The following is a 20,326-nucleotide window of genomic DNA, read 5'->3' as shown; positions in this document are numbered from 1 at the left end:
ATAAGATGTCAATTTTTCTGCTGGTTAAAATGAGCTCCACAGTATAATGCTATCATAACCTTACTTTACATTGTTTGATTTTTACTAAAGTATTTAAGTTTGAAAGTTGTATGAAAGTATTTCACTAAGCAGTTTTGATCTCAACTGATCACAGACCTCTCTCTGATCAAACCTACATTACCCCCATGATTTTGGCATTGTATATATGCTTTTAACTGTTTACTTCTGAGAAATGGCTTTTTTTTTTGTGCCATTCTGCCATGCAAGCCAATTTGGGACAGGTAATAAAAAGTGATGTACCTATGAAGTTCTGAACAGACTGGCAGGTCACTAATAAAGAAAAACAAATTCTTCCTAAATCAACCCTGTCTGGTGTTAAAAATCAAAATCATGAACATGTGAAGAAAGCGGATTTATGCCTACCTGTCCATTGGCCTGCTTGTTGAAACATCACTGTGTAGCAGAGCTTCCAGAACCAATCTAATTCAAATCCTCAGAATGGTTGAATAACAGGTCCCCCTACTGACTGCTGTCATTCCTCCTGCTAATCCCTAGTCACTTCAGGACACAATAGTGATGCAGGTCTGCAGGATGAGCTGCAACAACCGGCAGAATACATACCATTTCCCACACCCAGAAGTGTGGACTAGGATTGGTGCTGAGAGCTCTGCTACAGAGCATATGGGCAAGTGGATAATGCTGCTTTCTTCACAAGTTAGGGGTTTTGGCATTTTAACCCCATAACATGGTCCCTTTACGTAGGAACTAAAACCTGTACCAAAACATTTCTGTATGTGAGTACTGTCCTGATCTCCACAGTAAAATTTGATAAAAAGGAACTTTAAAGTTCCACTATTCACTTAATAGGTGATCCATAATAAGGTCATGCAGATATATCCATGGAGTAAATCCTAGAGGTTAAATGCATTTCAGTTTTTTTAGTACTCCAAAGAATCTCACTGGGGTTGATTTACTAAATGTAAATAGACTGTGCACTTTTCAAGTGTAGTTTGACTCTGCAAGAGCATTTTCTCCAGAGCTTAGTAAATGAGGGGATGCTCTGCTGACTTCCATCATTCAATCATGTGCAAGCAGAAAAAAATTTTTTCCATGCATGTCATTGGGTATTTTTTGCAAAGTGAAGCTTCATCTCCGTTACTAAGCTCTGGAGCAAATGCCCTTGTAGAGTGTAACTACTCTTGCAAAGTGTAGTCTATTTGCCTTTAGTAAATTAACCCCAAAGGCTATTTGGTCCATCTTCAAAACACATTTGTAACATAATAGCCTTTTTATCCAGTCACTCCACTATATATACATTGCTCAAAAAAATTAAAGGATTTGAAAACACATCAGATCTCAATGGAGAAAAATATCATGCTGGATATGTATACTGATATGGACTGGGTAATGTGTTAGGAATGTAATGATGCCCCATCGTTTGCTGGGAATTAAAATTATCAACCTACAAAGGACTGAATTCAAAAACACCCCAAAAATCAAAGTGAAAAATGATGAAGCAGGCTAGTCCATTTTGCTAACATTTTATTATATATATATATTTTTTTTTAATATATGTATATATATTTACTGTATCTAATTAAATATATGCATAGGCATAATGATCTTCCTATATATTTCTGGAAGTTTTATATGTCAGAAAAGTAGAGCTCTATATACTAGAAATGTTTTGGTGCACCCATACACAGATCAGTACACTTTCACCACTAAATGCCATAGCTTCTTCAAAGTGATTATTGACCTCTTTGTTGCTTCTCTCACATGTGTACTACTTGTTTGTACAGGCAGATCTGTGAGACAACTTTTCTGAGATCTCTTTTTGATAACCGAAGAAACATACCCACTTAGACATCCAAAAACTTGGATATTTGTAACTTTTTAAAATGTATTTGTATTACTTTCTGTAGCTGTTGGAATGTTCTTTAGTCTTTGAATTTCACAGAGAAAACAGCCATTTTTTTTTCTTTACAGGCGATACTTGCCCAGAAAATGGCAGGAGTCCAGGCTCTGTGTCAACACATCACAGTTCCCCTAGAAGTGACTCTGCATATCCAAACAGTAATCATACTACACAAAGCCACACTTCTCCTCCTGAGGGTTTTGCTACTCAGAACTCACAATCCAGTGATGTGGTCATCCATCGAAAAGAAAATGAAGGGTTTGGCTTTGTAATTATCAGCTCCTTGAACAGACCAGAATCAGGAGCCACAATAGGTATCTTAAAAGTATTAAATTAATTGTATTAAAGAAAAAGAAAAAATGTTGCCATGGGATACATAGGTACACAATAGTGGTTATATGAATAAGTATAAACATGCTAGCATTACCATATTATGTAAGTAATATGTTATATTATATGTTATATGAGGACATTTCTAAAATAGTGTTTAAGGTAACATATAGATTTTGAGTGCCATTAGGTTTTCAGTTAAGCAGTGCCTACAGATAACAGTATTATACTTGCATAAACACTAAAATTAAATTTTTTTAAATATATATTCAAGAAAAATATCAATAGATGTATGGGATTGCGTTGGAAAAAGTAAGCCCATGCTTGGCCTCAGAAGCTTGTGGACATGTGTGGTTCATTTAATTTCTAATCAAAATTTTTACACATTTTCCATTAGTTGGAGATTCTGATGTATCAGAATTCCAAGTTACAATAGTAATGAATTTAAACGAATCAGAAAAAACGAGAAAAAAATTGGCCGAAATTCAAATCAATTCGAAAAAAAAATTGGAAAACAAACTTGAATTAAAAAACAAGAAGAAAATAAAATAGAATACAAAATAAAGGAAAAGAAAATAATAGAATAGAAAATAAAAGAATAGAATAGAAAAGTATAGAGGAAATAAGAACTAAATAGGAAATAAAAAAAATAGAACAGAATACAAAAGAAAAGAACAGAATAGAAGAGAATAGAGTAAAACAGAACAAAATAGAATAGAAAATAAAGGAATAGAATAGAAAAGAATCAATTAGAATAGAATAGAAAAGATTAAAATAGAAAAGAAAATCAAAGAATAGAATATAAAAGATTAGAATAGAATAGAAAATTAAAGAATAGAATAGAAAAAAACAGAATAGAAAAAGATTAGAATAGAAAATCAAAGAATACAATAGAAAAATAATATAATAGAAATAGAATGAAATAGAATGAAATAGAAAGAATATAACTGTCTTCCGACATTCGAATTTCGAATAGAATAATTTTGAATTTTAATAAAATACATTAGAATAGAATAAAAAATGATAGAATAGAAAAGAATAGAGGAAAAAAGAACAGAATAGAAAACAAAGGACTAGAACAGAATACAAAAGAAAAGAATAGAATAGAAAAGAATAGAGTAAAACAGAACAAAACAATAGAAAAGAAAGGAATAAAATAGAAATGCATAGAACAGAATTAAAAAGATTAGAATAGAAAACCAAAGAATAGAATAGATTAGAAGAGAAAATCAATTAATAGAATAGAAAAGAAGGGACCAGAAAACAATAGAATAAAATATAACTGTCTTTTTTTAAATTTAAATTTTTAATAAAATGAATTCAAATTCAAATAGAATACATTAGAATAGAATATAAAAGTATAATACTTTACAAAACAATAAAATTTGTGAGCTGCAAAATGAATTACGAAAATGAGTTAAACAAATTTAATGAACTGAACTAAATGAAATTAGTCAAATAATGAATTGAAATTAAACTAAATGATTTTTTCATTTTGCACATGTCTAGAAGCTGGTAATACCCACTATAACAGAAATTTCACATAACTGCCTACCAGTCTCTGACATCCCATCCACAACATTTCAATGGGATTAGAATCAGGGTTTTGACTAGTCCAATCTATAACTCTCTTTTTCTTTTTGACCCATTTTTTTTTGGATTTACTAGTGTGTTTTGGAACATTATTCTGTTGAAAAATCCATTTCTGGTGCAGCTTCAACTTTCAGACATATGACCTCATGTTCTCATCAAGCATACTTTGTTATGATGCAGCAGTCATAGCTAGCTCTGGGCTGCAAGCTACTCAGGTCATGAAGCAACAGAGCAACCCCAAACTAAATCATTTCTACATCTATCTTTCACAGTTGGTATGAGGTTCTTCTCAAGAAATGCTGTCTTCTGTTTGCACCAAATATATCTATTGTTACTGTGGCCAAACAACTATCTTTGATTAATCAGTACACAAACCATTGTTCCAGAAGGCCTTGTTTTCCTACCTATATGTTCATTGGAAAATTGTAATCTTGCTCTAGTGTTGTTTTTGAACAGTAAAGGCTTTTTCTTGACATACCTCCAATCCAGGATAAATTAGTGCAATATCTTCTTGATTATAGTTTCCATCCCTTTTAACTGTAGCAAGAGTTGCCTGCAGACCCATGATTAAATTTTGGGGTTCTTGGGGACTTCTTTTAGCATCAAATGGTCAGATTTAGGGCTTAACATGCTGCATCAGTCCGGACAAATTCGTAGTTGCTTGAAGCTCATATCTCTTTTAGAATATTTTCCTCACAGCAAAATGTTTGATTTGAAATTATTTGGTAATCTTTTTATATTTGATGCCAGACTCCTAGGCATCCACAACTTCCTGAGGGTATTAAAAAGCTCTTTTGACTTTGGAATGACAGCACTACCCATGCCAATAGCAAAGAGAACACCAAACTCTAGATACATGTGGTTTCAATCAAACAGGTTCCACCTGCATACTCTCTAAGGCAGGGGTGGGCAACTGCGGCCCTCCAGCTGTTGTAGGACTACAAGTCCCATGAGGCATTGCAAAACTGACAGTTGCAAGCATGACTCCCAAATTCTGAGGCATGATGGGACCTGTAGTTCACCAACAGCTGGAGGGCCACAGTTGCCCACCCCTGCTCTAAGGTGTTCTAATAATTGGCACACATCAGGAACCTGGTTCCAATTTCATATATTTAAAGTTGTGTTAATTGTAGGGGTTTACTTTATTTTTCCATGTCACAAATCTGTATTTTTTATTAATTTAGCTTTAGAATAAAAGCTAAGTCAGTATGGTTTGTTTTTTTTCCAAGTATATCACTTTTATCTTCAAGCACGGTATGAAAGAAGATCAAATGTTTGCCTGTTGAAATATGTTTGAAGAGTCATTAATATTCTTGGGCTGTAGTTGTCGATGGCCGAAGCCTACTTGAGACTGGGAGTTCGCTCCCTAAAGGGCAAGTCCAAGACCAATAGCCTCTTAACTCTTCACACTTTGGTTACTTGTTGGAACCAACAGACACTGTAATCTTCCATTCCTCTCTTTCTTCTCCCAGGTGAATAACCTGTTACAGGTAAATTGTAGAATGTCCGTAACAACAAGTCCTTAGAGAACAGGGAAAAGTCTATATGTCCTGGCTACTGAGAACAGGCCCTTTGAAAGGAGAAACAGCAGCATCAGGAATCACATCTGTTCAGGTCCTCTGGGCAGCACCTCCCACACCAGACTCAGCTCTCCTGAGACTAACTTGCCCACTATATAGCCACTGAACCAGGCTCACACACAGGGCATGGCATGACTCAGGAACTATGCACCAGCCAGAAATTTAGCATCACAGTACAAAAAGACATAACCAAAAGGCAAACACATGCACAAACCCACAAAACAGATTAGGCACAGGACTACATACTTATATTTTCAAATGACAGTAGCTGAAGCATATTGGATATAACACCCCGATCATATTGAGTGCGACTTGGCATGCAATTTGCATGCCAGGCAACTTGCAAATCGTATGCCAAGTCGCACCCTATTGTCCACTATTAGAGCAGTCATATCGGTGTAGTTCTGACTTGGTCGGAGCCGCACCGATTTCTAAAGTAGTGCATGCACTACTTTTGTTGTGATTTGCATAGACATCTGTGTCAGATGTCTTGCAAATCGCAATGAAATCAGATGGTCACCCGATTTTGAAATCGTGTGACTTCACTGGAAATCACATGATTTCAAAAACACTTTGATGTGAGCAGGGGCTAATGGTCAATGTCAAACCAAACATACACCGAATGACATTACAAGAGTATGTTATTTGTGTCTACAAACACAACTGATATGTTTCTCCTTAAGAGATAACTTTATTAGAGGTATGCGGGAAGGAGAGGTCTTTGTTGCCATTGAAAATAGGTCCCAGGATTATACAAAAAAATGGTACAAACCTCTTAATTGTGCACTTTATAGTAATTATTCTCTAAACATAGAGTCCCATTTACTTTTTATTTACTCTTTATCCCATATATACAATGATATGCATCTTTATGGCACATATTATCTCCATGTTTTAGTTTTCCTAGAAACAAATTTTGTGTGTGCTTAAAATTTCAATCTTGATAGTCTAACATACAGCTACCCAATAAAAAGAGCTTATAAATCTGAACAAACAGTCCAGGAAAAACAGTCAACTGGATTACTATAATGTGTCATAAAGTCACAGAATAAGACCTATGGGGATTTTAAAAGCATGGTAATGCTGAAAGCGCTTTTAGTAGATAGCTTAGCATAGTTATTATTGTAAAATAAATGCAATAGGTTTCAATAAATATACACAATTGTTTTACGCTCAGAATAATGTATGTCTTAAATGCTATACATTAAAGTACTATAAAGGTAAAATAAGACTGTAATTTGAATTTTATGCCACTTTTCCTTTAATCTTTCTTTGCCGACACTTAGCAGTACTGTAAATGCATTTTTTCTGCTTGTTTTTTTTTTTTTAAAGTGTAGAGCACAATTTATTCTTAAATTAGCATGGCAACTGCAATTTGAACTTGAGATGGTTATCACTTACAACAAACTCTTTTCTTACAAAGAGAAGAACTGATAAAAAAAAATCACTTTTGTTTCATATTTAGTGTTTAGATTAATAATGCTGTCAATGATGCATCAGCTGGTAACACCGTCTATGTTAATTGCATTACATTGACATGGCATATATTTGCTAGAATAAGTACAAAACATTTGGTTTAATGAGCTGGAAGCTTTACATCACTTTTTTCCCAATCAAGAAAATTAAAATGTATTTTATGCATTTTATCCATGAAGAAAACAATCTGTTTAAGATATGAAATAATCATATTGTACAATACCAGTTTTAAGACGCTGAGAAGGGTAAAAGGGCATTTCGAAAACATTTTTTCAGAATATTGAATATTGTTCCAACAGCCGATTTGTAATTGGCTTTGTTTTTATTCTTAGATTTACCATAAGTGATCAAGCTAGTAGTTAGTTCCTAGCTTGATCTTTACATTCATGAACCCCAGGACAGAAATAAAAAAAAAAAAACTGTCAGGAGTTCTAAAACTTACCCACTCCATCAAACACTTTGAAAACATGTTTTTGGCTTGACATACACATTAAAGTGTAAGTCAGTCCAAAACTGATGTTTAGCTCTTAGCTGCAAGTAGATTAAATTAAGTATTTATCTTGGGAATTTTGGCATGGAAATCTGTGGACCTTAATTCCCAGCCTCCATCTGACTGCTGTCTCCACTTATTTTACACTACCAAGAGTAACATGGAAGGAGTTAGACTCTCTCATTTAGCTTATTTTTTAGCCATGGCTAATACTAATTTATATGATTTTCCTTACAGCTGTACCACATAAAATTGGCCGAATTATTGAAGGAAGCCCTGCAGATCGCTGTGCAAAGCTGAAAGTTGGAGACCGGATTTTAGCTGTGAATAGCCAGTCTATAATCAACATGCCTCATGCAGATATTGTTAAACTGATTAAAGATGCAGGTTTAAGTGTAACACTATGCATTGTTCCTCAGGAGGGTAGGTATCAGTAGACATTAGTTACAATTTAGTATATTAAATATAAGCCCCTCTAATTTTACTTTTATGTGATGGAACACCTTTGGGACAAATGTCAATACTGACATTAAACTAACAACTATAAAGCAAACTCTCTATATATTAATTATTTCCTCCATTTATATACAGTAGCACCCACAATTGATACAGGACTTTACATATTGTACTTCTACATCACTCCCTTCCTTCAAGGAATGTGCAATCTTTTCTTCTTATTTCTTACTGAACAATGTACAACATATTCGCTTAGATTCCCTTTCCTTTATTTGTCCTGTTGCAGTGTATAAAATGATGAAGATTAAGGTTTTGCTTGCTATATACACTGCAATAATTGTGTGTGCAAGTCCAATATGGTAGCAAGTAAGGCATTAAAAATCTGCAATGTCTGAAAATGTGAAAGCATGGGCATGAAAGTCTGCTCAGTCTTGTCCATGTTAGCTTTATATACAGGTACCCCTAGTTGGATATTTTCTTCTACTAGATGGTCACACCAAGCATGTATTAATGTTCATTGTATGGCTGAAAGGAAATGCTTAACAAGTGAATATTACACTTAGACTGTTGGGAGCTACAATTTAGAAAACTAGTATAACAAAAATGTTATGAAGTGCCCAAAATGACTAGAGAGTTTAAAGTTTTGACCTGAATTTCACAGAAAGAGAGTGTTGGAAAGATATACCCATTAATGGATTGTAAACAATATTTAACATTTAAAATAGAATGAACATCATTTTTTTTTTACTTGTTTTATCCTGTTATAAGTTTAGGAAAAAATAAATTCTGTGTTTGACACTTTTGCCTTTTACAGATTTAAACAGCCCAGCGTCTGCACCCAGTTCAGAGAAGCAGAGTCCTATGGCCCAGCAGCACAGCCCCATGGCGCAGCAGAGTCCAGTAGCCCAGCACAGTCCAGTAGCACAGCCTCCTCCCCCCCAGCCACTGCAGTTACAAGGCCATGAAAATAGGTAACTTTTAATAGGTATAGTAGTTATTCTAACAGGCCACAAATCTTTTCAATGATGAGGTCAACCTTTTCCTGAATGCACATCATTTGCGGGGCTTATCTCTAGTCAACGTTTGACAAAGTGTTCTGATTGTGAGGAGAAAGGTTTCACATTCCCATTCATAGTTATGGTTTGTTTTGTTTGTTAGGAAATAATCATTTATTGAAAGCTCATATACAGTTTCTCTCCTCTGAACTACCCACTATCATTCTCGGAGATTTTAACATCCCTATTAATGTCAACAACCCGGCTACATCCCAACTCTTCAACTTAACCTCATCTTTTGCATTAGCACAATGTATACAGTCCTCCATTCACTCTGATGGGAATACATTAGACCTTGTTTTCTCCCATCTTTGCACTCCCTACAACCTCACAAACACCCCCTTTCCTCTCTCTGATCACAATCTCATCACCTTCACAGTGTCCTCGTCTTCAAACACCTATCCCTCCATACAGCAAACAATTACACGCAGAAACCTTCACAACTTGAACCCTGCTCCTTTCCACTCTGCAACTGACCAACTCTATGACAAAATCTTTCCCCTGTCCTGCCCTGACCTGGCCACTGCTGTCCACAACAGTTCGCTTTCATCCGCATTAGACTCATTTGCTCCTCTAACAACATGAAGCATCAGGCCCCGACCGTTACAACCTTGACAGACTGACAACACCAGAAATTTTAAACAACATAGTCATGCGCTGGAGCGATTGTGGCGTAAAACCAAATCCCAGCAAGCATTCACCCTATATAAATCTGCTTTCTCAACATACAATTCCTCCCTTCATGCTGCCAAACAAGCCTACTTTGTCACTCCTATTAATACCTTGTCATCCAGTCCTCGTCGTCTCTTCTCTACTTTTAACTCTCTACTTTATCAACCTCCACCTCCACCCAGTACCTCACTCACTGCTCACGAGATTGAAAATCATTTCAAAAACAAGATTGCCACAATTCGTAGGGGCATCGCCACTGCACAGAAACCCATCCCACTTAGCATACCTTATACTAAACCTCCCTCAACACTTTCCTCTTTTGACCTTACTACTACCAAAGAGGTCATTAAGGTTTTCTCAGAAGCCCGTCTCCCTACCTGCCCCCTGGATCCTGTCCCCTCACAACTACTACGGTCACCCTCTTCTTCCATCCTATGCTCCCTCACTCACATCTTCAATCTTTCACTCTCTACTGGTGCCTTCCCCTCCCCTGTAAAGCATGCACACATCACTCCCATAATTAAAAAGCCCTCCCTGGACCCCACCAACCTGAACAACTTAAGACCCATCTCCCTGCTGCCATTTACCTCTAAACTCCTAGAACACTACAGTCTACAATCACCTGAGCTCCCACCTCCTCGACAACAACCTTCTTGATCCTTTACAGTCTGGCTTTCGCTCACTACACTCCACTGAAACTGCCTCACTAAAACTCACTAATGATCTACTAACAGCTAAAACCAATGGCCACTACTCCGTAAACTTACTACTTGACCTCTCTGCGGATTTTGATACGGTTGGCCATCCCTTCCTCCTCAAAAAACTCCACTCTCTTGGTCTCAGAGACTCTGCTCTCTCCTGGTTCTCCTCCTACCTATCGTAACGCTCCTTCAGCGTTACCTAAAACGCTGCCTCCTCCTCTTCACTCCCTCTTTCTGTAGGGGTCCCTCAAGGTTCCGTCCATGGACCCCTTCTCTTCTCCATCTACACCTCCTCCCTTGGTCACTTGATAAACTCCCATGGCTTTAAGTACCATCTCTATGCTGATGACACACAAATCTATCTTTCTACCCCTCACCTCACCCCTTCAGTCTCCTCTCACATTACTAACCTACTAAGCGACATATCGGCATGGATGTCACTCTTCAAACTTCCTCAAACTCAATCTTTCCAAAACTGAGCTCTTAGTATTCCCCCCAGTCCGTGCCCCCTCCCCTGACTTCTCCATCAAGATCAATAACACAATCATCATTCCCTCCCCTCATGCCTGAGTACTAGGTGTAATCCTAGACTCCCATCTGTCCTTTCACCCCCAAATCCAATCACTGTCCAAATCTTGTAGACTTCACCTCCGCAACATCTCCAAGATACGCCTGTTCCTAACCTCGGAAACCACTAAGCAACTTATTCACTCCCTTGTTATATCTCGCCTTGACTATTGTAATTCCCTCCTCATTGGCCTACCTCATCGCAGGCTATCCCCTCTTCAGTCTATCATGAATGCTGCTGCCAGACTTATCCACCTTACTAACCATTCTGTATCAGCCACCCCTTTCTGCCAATCCCTCCACTGGCTTCCCATTGCCCAACGGATAAAATTCAAAACATTAACAATAACATATAAAGCCATTTATAACTCTGCCCCAAATTACATCAACGATCTTGTCTCTAAATATCACCCAAACCGTACTCTCCACTCCTTGCAAGACCTCCTGCTCTCTAGCTCCCTTGTCTGCTCCTCCCATGCTCATCTGCAGGACTTTTCCAGAGCTTTCCCCATCCTCTGGAACTCTCTACCTTAATTTATCAGATTATCGCCTACTCTGCTCACTTTTAGGCAATCTCTGAAAACTTATCTCTTCAGGGAAGCCTATCCTGCCCTCAGCTAATAATGGAATCTTCTACTCTTCCAACCAGTCCATCCCCCACAGTTACTACCTTTTGTACCACTAGGCCCTCCCTCCTAGATTGTAAGCTCCAAGGAGCAGGGCCCTCCTTTCCCTCTTGTATTGAACTGTATTGTTGCTGTATTGTCTCCCGTTATATTGTAAAGCGCTGAGCAAACTGTTGGCGCTATATAAATCCTGTATAATAACAATAGTTCCCAGTGATCCTTCCACAAAATTCTTTCCTGGGATAAATTTGGAGCATTCTACTATACTCAGATTCTACCATGAATGCTGAAAAGCCATTAAACAGTGGGCTGGATTTAATAAGAGTACAGTATTTTCACTTTTAAGGCGAATTTGCACTTTCACATTAATGTTTTTTTTCTTGCACAGAATTTGAAAGTAAATTTTGACTTAGCTTAGTGAATTTGACAAAGTTGTACTGACTTCAGTCATCCAATCCTGTGTTTTTTTTCCCTGCACATGAATGGGTATTCTTTGCACAGTAAATTTTTACTTTGTTTCATTCATTAAGATAAGTGAAAATTAATTTAGTATATTAATAAATTCACCTTGAAAGTTAAAACTCTCTACTCCTTTAGTAAATCAGGGTCAGAGTATTATATTATCCCAAGATATCACGAATGTAAGGGCCCATTCACACTGATGTATTAAAGTAATGCGCGCATTATGTGTGTATTAGTGTGTGTTCTCACAAGGTACAGTACTGCATGCACCATTGTGCTGTGACACTGATTTTGAATGGCTTTCAAACTTACTGTTACAGTAGCATCACTACAGTATTCTACAAAGCCCATATTGTTTGTTGTAATGTGCTGCATTAAAAAAAGCAGATGTCTGATTTTCATGTGTAAAGATCACTGCCAGCTCATTCAAAATGAATGGCTTGCCTTAATTCAGCACACCTTAACACACAGTAACTTGTATTAATGCACATGCGTTAATGCCACTCATAGTCTGAGTGGGGTTTATAGGCATTATAGGATTTTTCAATTCAAAGACCCAGTTCTAAAAATCTTCCTCAGGCTTACATATGAAGAGCCAAAAATAAATCTTCCATAAGTCAACCTACACAGTTAAAATACTTTCATATTATTCATGGCCTTGCAGAAGTCCATGTGTGACTGAAAGTATTTAATGTGACATTTCCAAGATAAATGAAAACAGCCTAATAAGCATTCCTTACTTGTAGTGACGGTGTATGTTTTATGCATTATTAGGCATTAGGCGTATGATCATTATATTTAGCATTTTAGAGCCAATGACAGTGAACATAATCACATGATGAGCACATGATGGGCAGTAATAATTGTTATGGCAAATGTATAATTATTAATTATTAGAATTTTTGATGGCAAAAAAACTGGGCCCCACATTTGTGCACCAGGTGAGACATTCTTAAAGCAATTGCATATAGTATTGCAGTCGACAACCTCATTGTGTCTTTAAGTGTATTTCTTTGTACAGTTACAGGTCAGAGGTAAAAGCCAGACAAGATGTAAAGCCAGACATTAGGCAGCCACCTTTTACAGACTACCGTCAGCCATCAACAGACTACAGGCAGCCTCCTGTAGATTATAGACACCCACCAGTACTCGATTACCAGCAACCTCCTCCTTTGGACTACAGGCAACCTCCTCTAATAGATTACCGGCAACATTCTCCTGACACTAGGCAGTATCCACTCCCTGATTACCGACAGTTCCAGGTAAGCAATTAGGTAATATATAAATGTGATTTGAAAACAATAAGACACATTCATAAGTTCACTGGCAATGTATCATTTTTATTATATGAAACTGGACTAACAATCTGCCAACTCTAGCCTTTGCCTGGAAGAGTTCTGAGTCAAAATATTTATAAGCTGGCTTTTTGTGTGAGCTCCAATGGGCTACAGCTGTTTTATTACAACAAAATTCTTATATAGCTTGAAGCAAAATAAGCCAATAATTAAAATGGCATCACAGCAAATTAGCAGAAGACTGGTCTTTTGGTTTAGGCATTCTAAAATTAAACACTTTTTCAATTAGCTTCCGAATGTTTCAGAATCATTTTCATTGGACCCCTTAGTTGCATTGTTTTGGGCTTTTGCAATCTCAGATTAAAAAGTCAAAAAACTTTAATTTTTAAGAGGTATTGTCAAATGGGACATTGTTTTAAACCCTCTATATCTTCCCTTGCTATTTGCATGCAGAAAATGTATACAGTTATGGGAAAAGGTTTGTGAAACCTGCGGGTTCTCTGTATTTCTGCATGAATGGCACTTAAAGATCTGATCTACCTCTAAGTCATAATAATCAATAAGTTATTTTTCTGTTACATTCAACACACGTTGTGTTTATTGAAGAAGTGGTTTAAGCAGAAATCATTAATGGAAAATGTTTACGACCATTCTTGAAAATGCCATTTGAAAAATGATATTTTGAACCTGGTATTTCAATCAAACCAGTTCATGGTTGGACCTGGCTTGAAAGAATCCTCAGTACTGCTATTACCTTAGAAGTGGACCTCCTCACATATTTGAGGATTTGTCCATTTGATGGCAAGTTATAATGCTGAAAATCGCTGCTCCTGTTTAAAAGAACATTTCTGCTCATTGCATTTTTGCTTAAAGTAACATAGATTTTCCACAGTGTTCTGTGGACAGAGTAGACAACTTGAACTTTGAACTTTTAGTAAATATACAGAGCATTATTTCTGAAAGATAAAAACACTGCATAATGGAGTGGGTCTGCATTGCTAATTTAGGCCTTGCTTCTTTGAGGATCCACTGCATTTTAACTTGTATCAAGGTTTTCTACAGCTGATTTTTGTCATGTTTTTTTTATGTAAGCTCAAAAGTAGTTGGGTCATACAACATGAAAGTGATCTGAACAAACAAGTAAATCAACAACACAGTGGCTCAAACAGAACAAATTATGTAATTTAGAAATGCCACGACTATGTCCTGATGTCCGTCTCATTGAAATGCTATTATGTGATCAGCAGAATATTCAAGCAAGAAAAAATTGTTCTAAACAACAAATGAACTGAAAAATTTTGTATACAAGATTGTGTCAAAATATGTGCTGACCACTGTATATCTGATCAGCAGTTACAGGATTTGTTTGGTTAAGGTTTTTGGCAACACAGAAAATACTACTATAAATAGACTGAGTTTGCATATTTTTTTCATCATTTTCCTTGAATATTTAAACTTTTTTTTGGTAAATTTATAACAAAGTAAACTATGTGAATTTGTTAAATAAGATTTTGTAGATGTACACAAAGATGACGATCAGATTACCTTTTAGAAGCCATTTCTGCAGAAATCCATAACAATGTTTCCCATTTGTTTTATTACAGCTCTGTGATATGGAACTTTGGGTAGGTACAGTTGATGATGAAAGTTATGATACCAAAGCTTTAAGGCTACCATGGGTAAAAAGTGATAAATCTAACTAACAGACTAGGTCTGGAGGTTCTTCTTAAGATCTACTTTATTTTTCTCTAAATTTACAGTGCACATGTAATTGGTCCAACAACATGTGCATTAGGCCATTAATACTATTAATATTACTATTAGTATTGTTGTTATTAATATTACTATTATTATTAATATTGCATTTGTGGGGGGGTAACAAGCCCTTAGATGTGCATACCATCTAATTTAGTAAAAACAAATTCTGCTTTAATACTTTCATTTTTTTATTCTCAGTTTTCACCTTTTTGTTGATGAGATTTACTGATGATAGTTTTTTCATCACTTTGCTGAAATTTCATAGAATGTAAACAATGTTTAACAATCCAGGGCATGATCAAAACTGGGATGAGTACTGACTGCATGCTGGGCATTCTGAGTAAATCACAGTAAGCATTAACCTATAACATATCTGGACTGCATATTGCAGGATTATGACTATTTCACGGTAGAAATGGAGAAGGGAGCTAAAGGATTCGGCTTCAGCATACGTGGAGGCAGAGAATACAAGATGGACTTGTATGTGCTCAGACTAGCAGAGGATGGCCCTGCAATACGAAATGGGAGGATGAGGGTAAGTTCATTTAAGTAGACTCATTTAAGAAAATGTAAACATTGTTATTATTATGTTATGTATATATGTAATGACAGCGACAAGGCATAGGGAATAGGCTATGTTTTTAAAGTGTTACTAAACCCAGGACCCCGCATTAACTATATCTGGTCTCCCATAGTAAATAAAAGATGGAAATGCAATTATTTTAGTAAATATAAACTGCAAAATACCTTATCTCATCAGCAGTTAGAGCAGTCATGTGACTTCTATCAGTGTCCAGAAGAACATTAGTTAAAGCTTGTAGGAGAAGTTTTCATTCTCCCCTGACTGTCCTTTTGAGGCTGCATTATTCCTGATTCTCTTTCTGGACAGTTCTGATTGGCCCTGTGTTGGTCACATGCACTCTCCCAAGAAAAAAAACCTCGCTAGCAATACACACCAAACTGAGCATGTGCAGCTTGCCCCCAAAGCTCTGTTCTATCAGCAGATGGACTGGGGACATTAGAAGAAGGGGAGGATCAGAGAAGACAGGATCAAACAGCCTTTGTACACAATGCGGAGGATTAACCTCTTAGGTTCCGCAGTAAGTATAACAAGCATGCTTTACTGCATATACAGACTGATTTTACTGTTGTGGGTTTAGTAACACTTTAATTATGTAAAGTTATATTTAGTTCAATTATATTAAAAAGCATGCGTTCTAAAGTACAACTATCCTTCACTGGATTCCCACTTCTTCTTTTTTTTGCTAAAAAATCACTTAGAACCCCCAAATATATATTTTTAAGCAGAATCCCTAGAAAATAAAATTATGGGTGTTACCATTTATGTCACACAATATTTGTGCAGTGGTTTTTCAAACTCCAATTTAAAAAAATAAAATACACTTTAATGAATTTTAGTAAATATAAACACAATATAATACCCCATTTTTGGTAAAATGTAAACGATGATGTTACACTGAGTAAATAGCTACCAAACATGTCACTCTTTAAAATTGTGCACGCCAGTGACAAACTATGATACATTAAATTATCCTTAGGCAATGCTTTAAAAACCTTTACAGAGTTTCCAATTTACAGTTACAAAGGAGGGCTGGCAGTAGAATTATTGCTCTTACTCTGAAATTCACGGTGATACCTCACATTTGTGGTGCGATCACCTTTTACATATGTGTGTGGGACCTACCTGCGTGAAACCCTTTGGGAATGGGGGCTCATTCAAAATTTTTATTAACAGTAATCAACTCATCCCTTGATTAATGTTGTTCATCCCTTGTGATAGCATGGATTGTGACAAGTACTCTTATGGAGAGATCTGGGATCTATTAGACCCCAGATCTCCCCTCTGGCCTCCATTGCATCTGATCAAACTGAGATCAATTTGATCAGATGCTATACAAACTGGTAACGGCTTGTCAATAAACAACCCGAAGCAGAAACTGACAAGATCCTCATCGCTGCTGGTTTCTGACCTCACAGAAGAGATGCGTGAACATCTGTTTCTGCCACCTTTCTCAGTGAATGCGACGGAACCAGTCACATCGTTACTGGGCTCTCCGATGGGAGCCCTTTAAAGACAGCAGCAGAAGTGGGAGAACCCCATTCCTCCACCTGTAAAAGTGATCCAGCAGCTGTATTGCTGCTTGGATCACTTTCACATGAATATATATATATACACTGCTCCAAAAAAATTAAAGGAACACTTTTTAATCAGAGTATAGCATCAAGTCAATTAAACTCCTGGGATATTGATCTGGTCAGTTAAGTAGCAGTGGGGGTTGCTAATCAGTTTCAGCTGCTTTGATATTAATGAAATTAACAACAGGTGCACTAGATCAGCGACAATGAGTCAGCCCCCAAAACAGGTATGGTTTTACAGGTGCAGGCCACTAACATTTTTTTCCCTACTCATTTTTTCTGACTGTTTTTCACTAGTTTTGCATTTGACTAGGGTCAATGTTACTACTGGTAGCATGAGATGATACCTGGACCCTACAGATGTTGCACATTTAGTCCAACTCCTCCAGGATGGCACATCAATATGTGCCATTGCCAGAAGGTTTGCTGTGTCTCTCAGCACAGTCTCAAGAGCATGGAGGAGATTCCAGGAGACAGGCAGTTACTCTAGGAGAGCAAGACAGGGCTGTAGAAGGTCCTAAACCCAGCAGCAGGACTGGTATCTGCAAGGAAGAACAGGAGGAGAACTGCCAGAGCCCTACAAAATGACCTTTAGCAGGCCACTGGTGTGAATATCTCTGACCAAACAATCAGAAACAGACTTCATGAGGGTGGCCTGAGGGCCCGATGTCCTCTAGTGGGCCCTGTGCTCACTGCCCGGCTCCATAGAGCTTTATTGGCATTTGCCATTGAATACCAGAATTGGCAGGTTCGCCACTGGCGCCCTATGCTTTTCCAAGATGAGCTCAGGTTCACCCTGAGCACATATGACAGATGTGAAAGGGTCTGGAGAAGCCGTGGAGAACGTTATGCTGCCTGTAACATCGTTCAGCATGACCGTTTTGGTGGTGGGTCAGTGATGGTCTGGGGAGGCATATCCATAGATGAACACACAGACCTCTACAGGCTAGACAATGGCACCCTGACTGCCATTTGGTATCGGGATGAAATCCTTGGACCCATTGCCAGACCCTACACTGGTGCAGTGGGTCCTGGGTCCCACTGGTGCACGACAATGCCTGGCCTCATGTGGCAAGAGTATGCGGGCAGCTTCTGGAGGATGAAGGAATTGATGCCATTAAATTGCCCCCACTCTCGCCTGACCTAAATCCAACAGAACACCTCTGGGATATCATGTTTCGGTCCATCCAACGCTGCCAGGTTGCACCTCAGACAGTCCAGGTGCTCAGTGATGCCCTGGTCTAGATCTGGGAGGAGATACCCCAAGACACCATGCGTTGTCTCATTAGGAGCATTCCCTGACATTGTCAGGCATGCATACAAGCACATGGGGGCCATTCAAACTACTGGGTGCTATTTTGACTTGCTACAATTAAATTTGAGCAAAATGGACTAGAATCATTTTTCACTTACATTTTTGGGGTATCTTTGAATTCAGTCCTTTGTAGGTTGATCATTTTCATTTCCATAAATTGATTGTGCATCCTTACGCCCCTAACACGTTACCCAGTCCATATCAGTATACAATTCAAGCATGATATTGTTCTCAATTGAGATCTGATGTGTTTTCATAGTGTTCCTTTAATTTTTTGAGAGAGAGAGTGAGTTACCCAAAATCGTAATGAAGGTTGTATTTTCATATGGTTTTCATGTATGCTTTGAATATGTTTTAATATAATACATTTTATGCTTCTTCATATGGTAGCAGAAGCATAACATCTGTGTGTGATTGCAACACCTGTATTTAGATTTTTATATTTTTGCCTCTTTTGCCAAGATGAAAAATTGTTATGAAGGATTTGAAAAGCAGAGAAGGCGTGGCATTGCGTGCAGCATGAGTGTTGAGCCAGGCTGTAATGACATTGATTGTGCTGAACAAAGACTTTTTAGCTCAGGAATTTGGGAAGAACTGCAGTTCTTCCAGTCAGGGTTGTGATATCTGTAACCCTTGTTTCAATATCATATATTCTTTGTACTTAAAAAGTAATACTTCAGCACAAGAAAGAGGAAATTAAACTCCAAAAGGGAAGTTGACAAAGATGAACTGAATTGTACAGATCCTCCAGTAACAAAATGGGTCAATAAAATTTCAACCAGAGCTCGAAAAAATTCATAGGCATAATTGTAGTAAATTAGAGGACTACAAGAAAGAAGCAGCAGGACTGATGACTCAATTGCTTAATGAGAGAGGCTATACAAAGGAAAGTGTGAAAGTGGAAGAAGAGCAGGTAGGACGTCAACCCAGGGAAGGCTTCTTACAAGAAATTAGCAGCAGGAAGGAGAATGATGCAGAAAAAAAGTTTGATTTAGCAGTTGTACTGAACTATACCACCCAGGTCTCTATTGAGAGACAGATGATCAACAAACATTGGGATTTACTAACAGAAGTCAAGATACTTTCCTCTAAACTCCCACAAAAACCCTGATTTATATTTTAGAAAGCCAGGTCTCTAGGATTACAAATATCACCCACTGTTCAAATGAAAAGAACATCAGACAGTTACTTAACCAAAATAATTAAAAGGTTTTATAATGCTTAAAAAAATAAGAAAAAAAACACTACTAATATGAAAAAGTATGAAAGTTTATCCCCCCCCCCCCCCCAAGATTCAGAAATATTATAACATTAATCCCCCAAGGCTCTGTCCTTGGGCCCCTTCTCTTCTCCATCTACACCTCCTCCCTCGGCAAACTGATACACTCCCATGGCTTCAACTATCTACGCCGATGACACGCAAATTTACCTCTCCACCCCTCACCTCACCCACCTGCTGAACGACATATCAGACTGGATGTCGCTCCATTTCCTCAAACTGAACCTTTCCAAAACCAAGCTCCTAATCTTCCCCCGCGCCCCCCCCCCCCACCCTCTCCATCATGTCCAACAACGCCACCATCAGTCCCACCCCGCAAGCCGAAGTCCTAGGTGTCACTCTAGACTCAAACCTGTCCTTCCAGCCCCGTGTCCAATCGTTGGCAAACACATGCAGACTCCACCTCCGCAACATCTCCAAAATACGTACGTTCCTAACCCCAGACACTACTAAACAACCCGTTCACTCCCTCATTATTTCACGTTTGGACTACTGCAACTCCCTTCTCACCGACCTACCTCATCACAGACTATCCCCGCTTCAGTCTATCCTGAACTCAGCGGCCAGACTCATCCACCTTACCAACCGCTCCGTAT

The 20,326-nt window shown here is 37.8% G+C and overlaps 1 protein-coding gene across 10 annotated transcripts in view; it reads left to right on the top strand.

The window, feature by feature from the left end:
• MAGI2 (membrane associated guanylate kinase, WW and PDZ domain containing 2) overlaps positions 1–20,326 on the top strand; it is a 1,033,722-nt gene that overhangs the window by 940,481 nt on the left and 72,915 nt on the right. For 8 of the 10 annotated variants that reach the window (XR_016314026.1, XM_089685799.1, XM_089685771.1 and 5 more), the window contains 6 exons: positions 1,990–2,232; positions 7,625–7,810; positions 8,658–8,814; positions 12,948–13,188; positions 14,826–14,846; positions 15,371–15,514. Coding sequence is in view for 9 of the 10 variants with exons in the window: in XM_089685799.1 (XP_089541925.1) it covers positions 1,990–2,232; positions 7,625–7,810; positions 8,658–8,814; positions 12,948–13,188; positions 14,826–14,846; positions 15,371–15,514 (992 nt within the window). In the remaining variant the exon portion in view is untranslated. The remainder of the gene's footprint in view (positions 1–1,989; positions 2,233–7,624; positions 7,811–8,657; positions 8,815–12,947; positions 13,189–14,825; positions 14,847–15,370; positions 15,515–20,326) is intronic. The other 2 variants (XM_089685765.1, XM_089685782.1) reach the window with 1 other exon arrangement.

This window comes from Staurois parvus, unplaced genomic scaffold (assembly GCF_062004578.1).
Source record: "Staurois parvus isolate SC_StPar_1 unplaced genomic scaffold, SC_StPar_1.0 ptg000019l, whole genome shotgun sequence".
In the NCBI taxonomy this organism is placed as follows: Eukaryota; Metazoa; Chordata; class Amphibia; order Anura; family Ranidae; genus Staurois; species Staurois parvus.
Note: the sequence above shows the minus strand (reverse complement) of the source record. Positions and strands in the feature narration are given on the sequence as shown.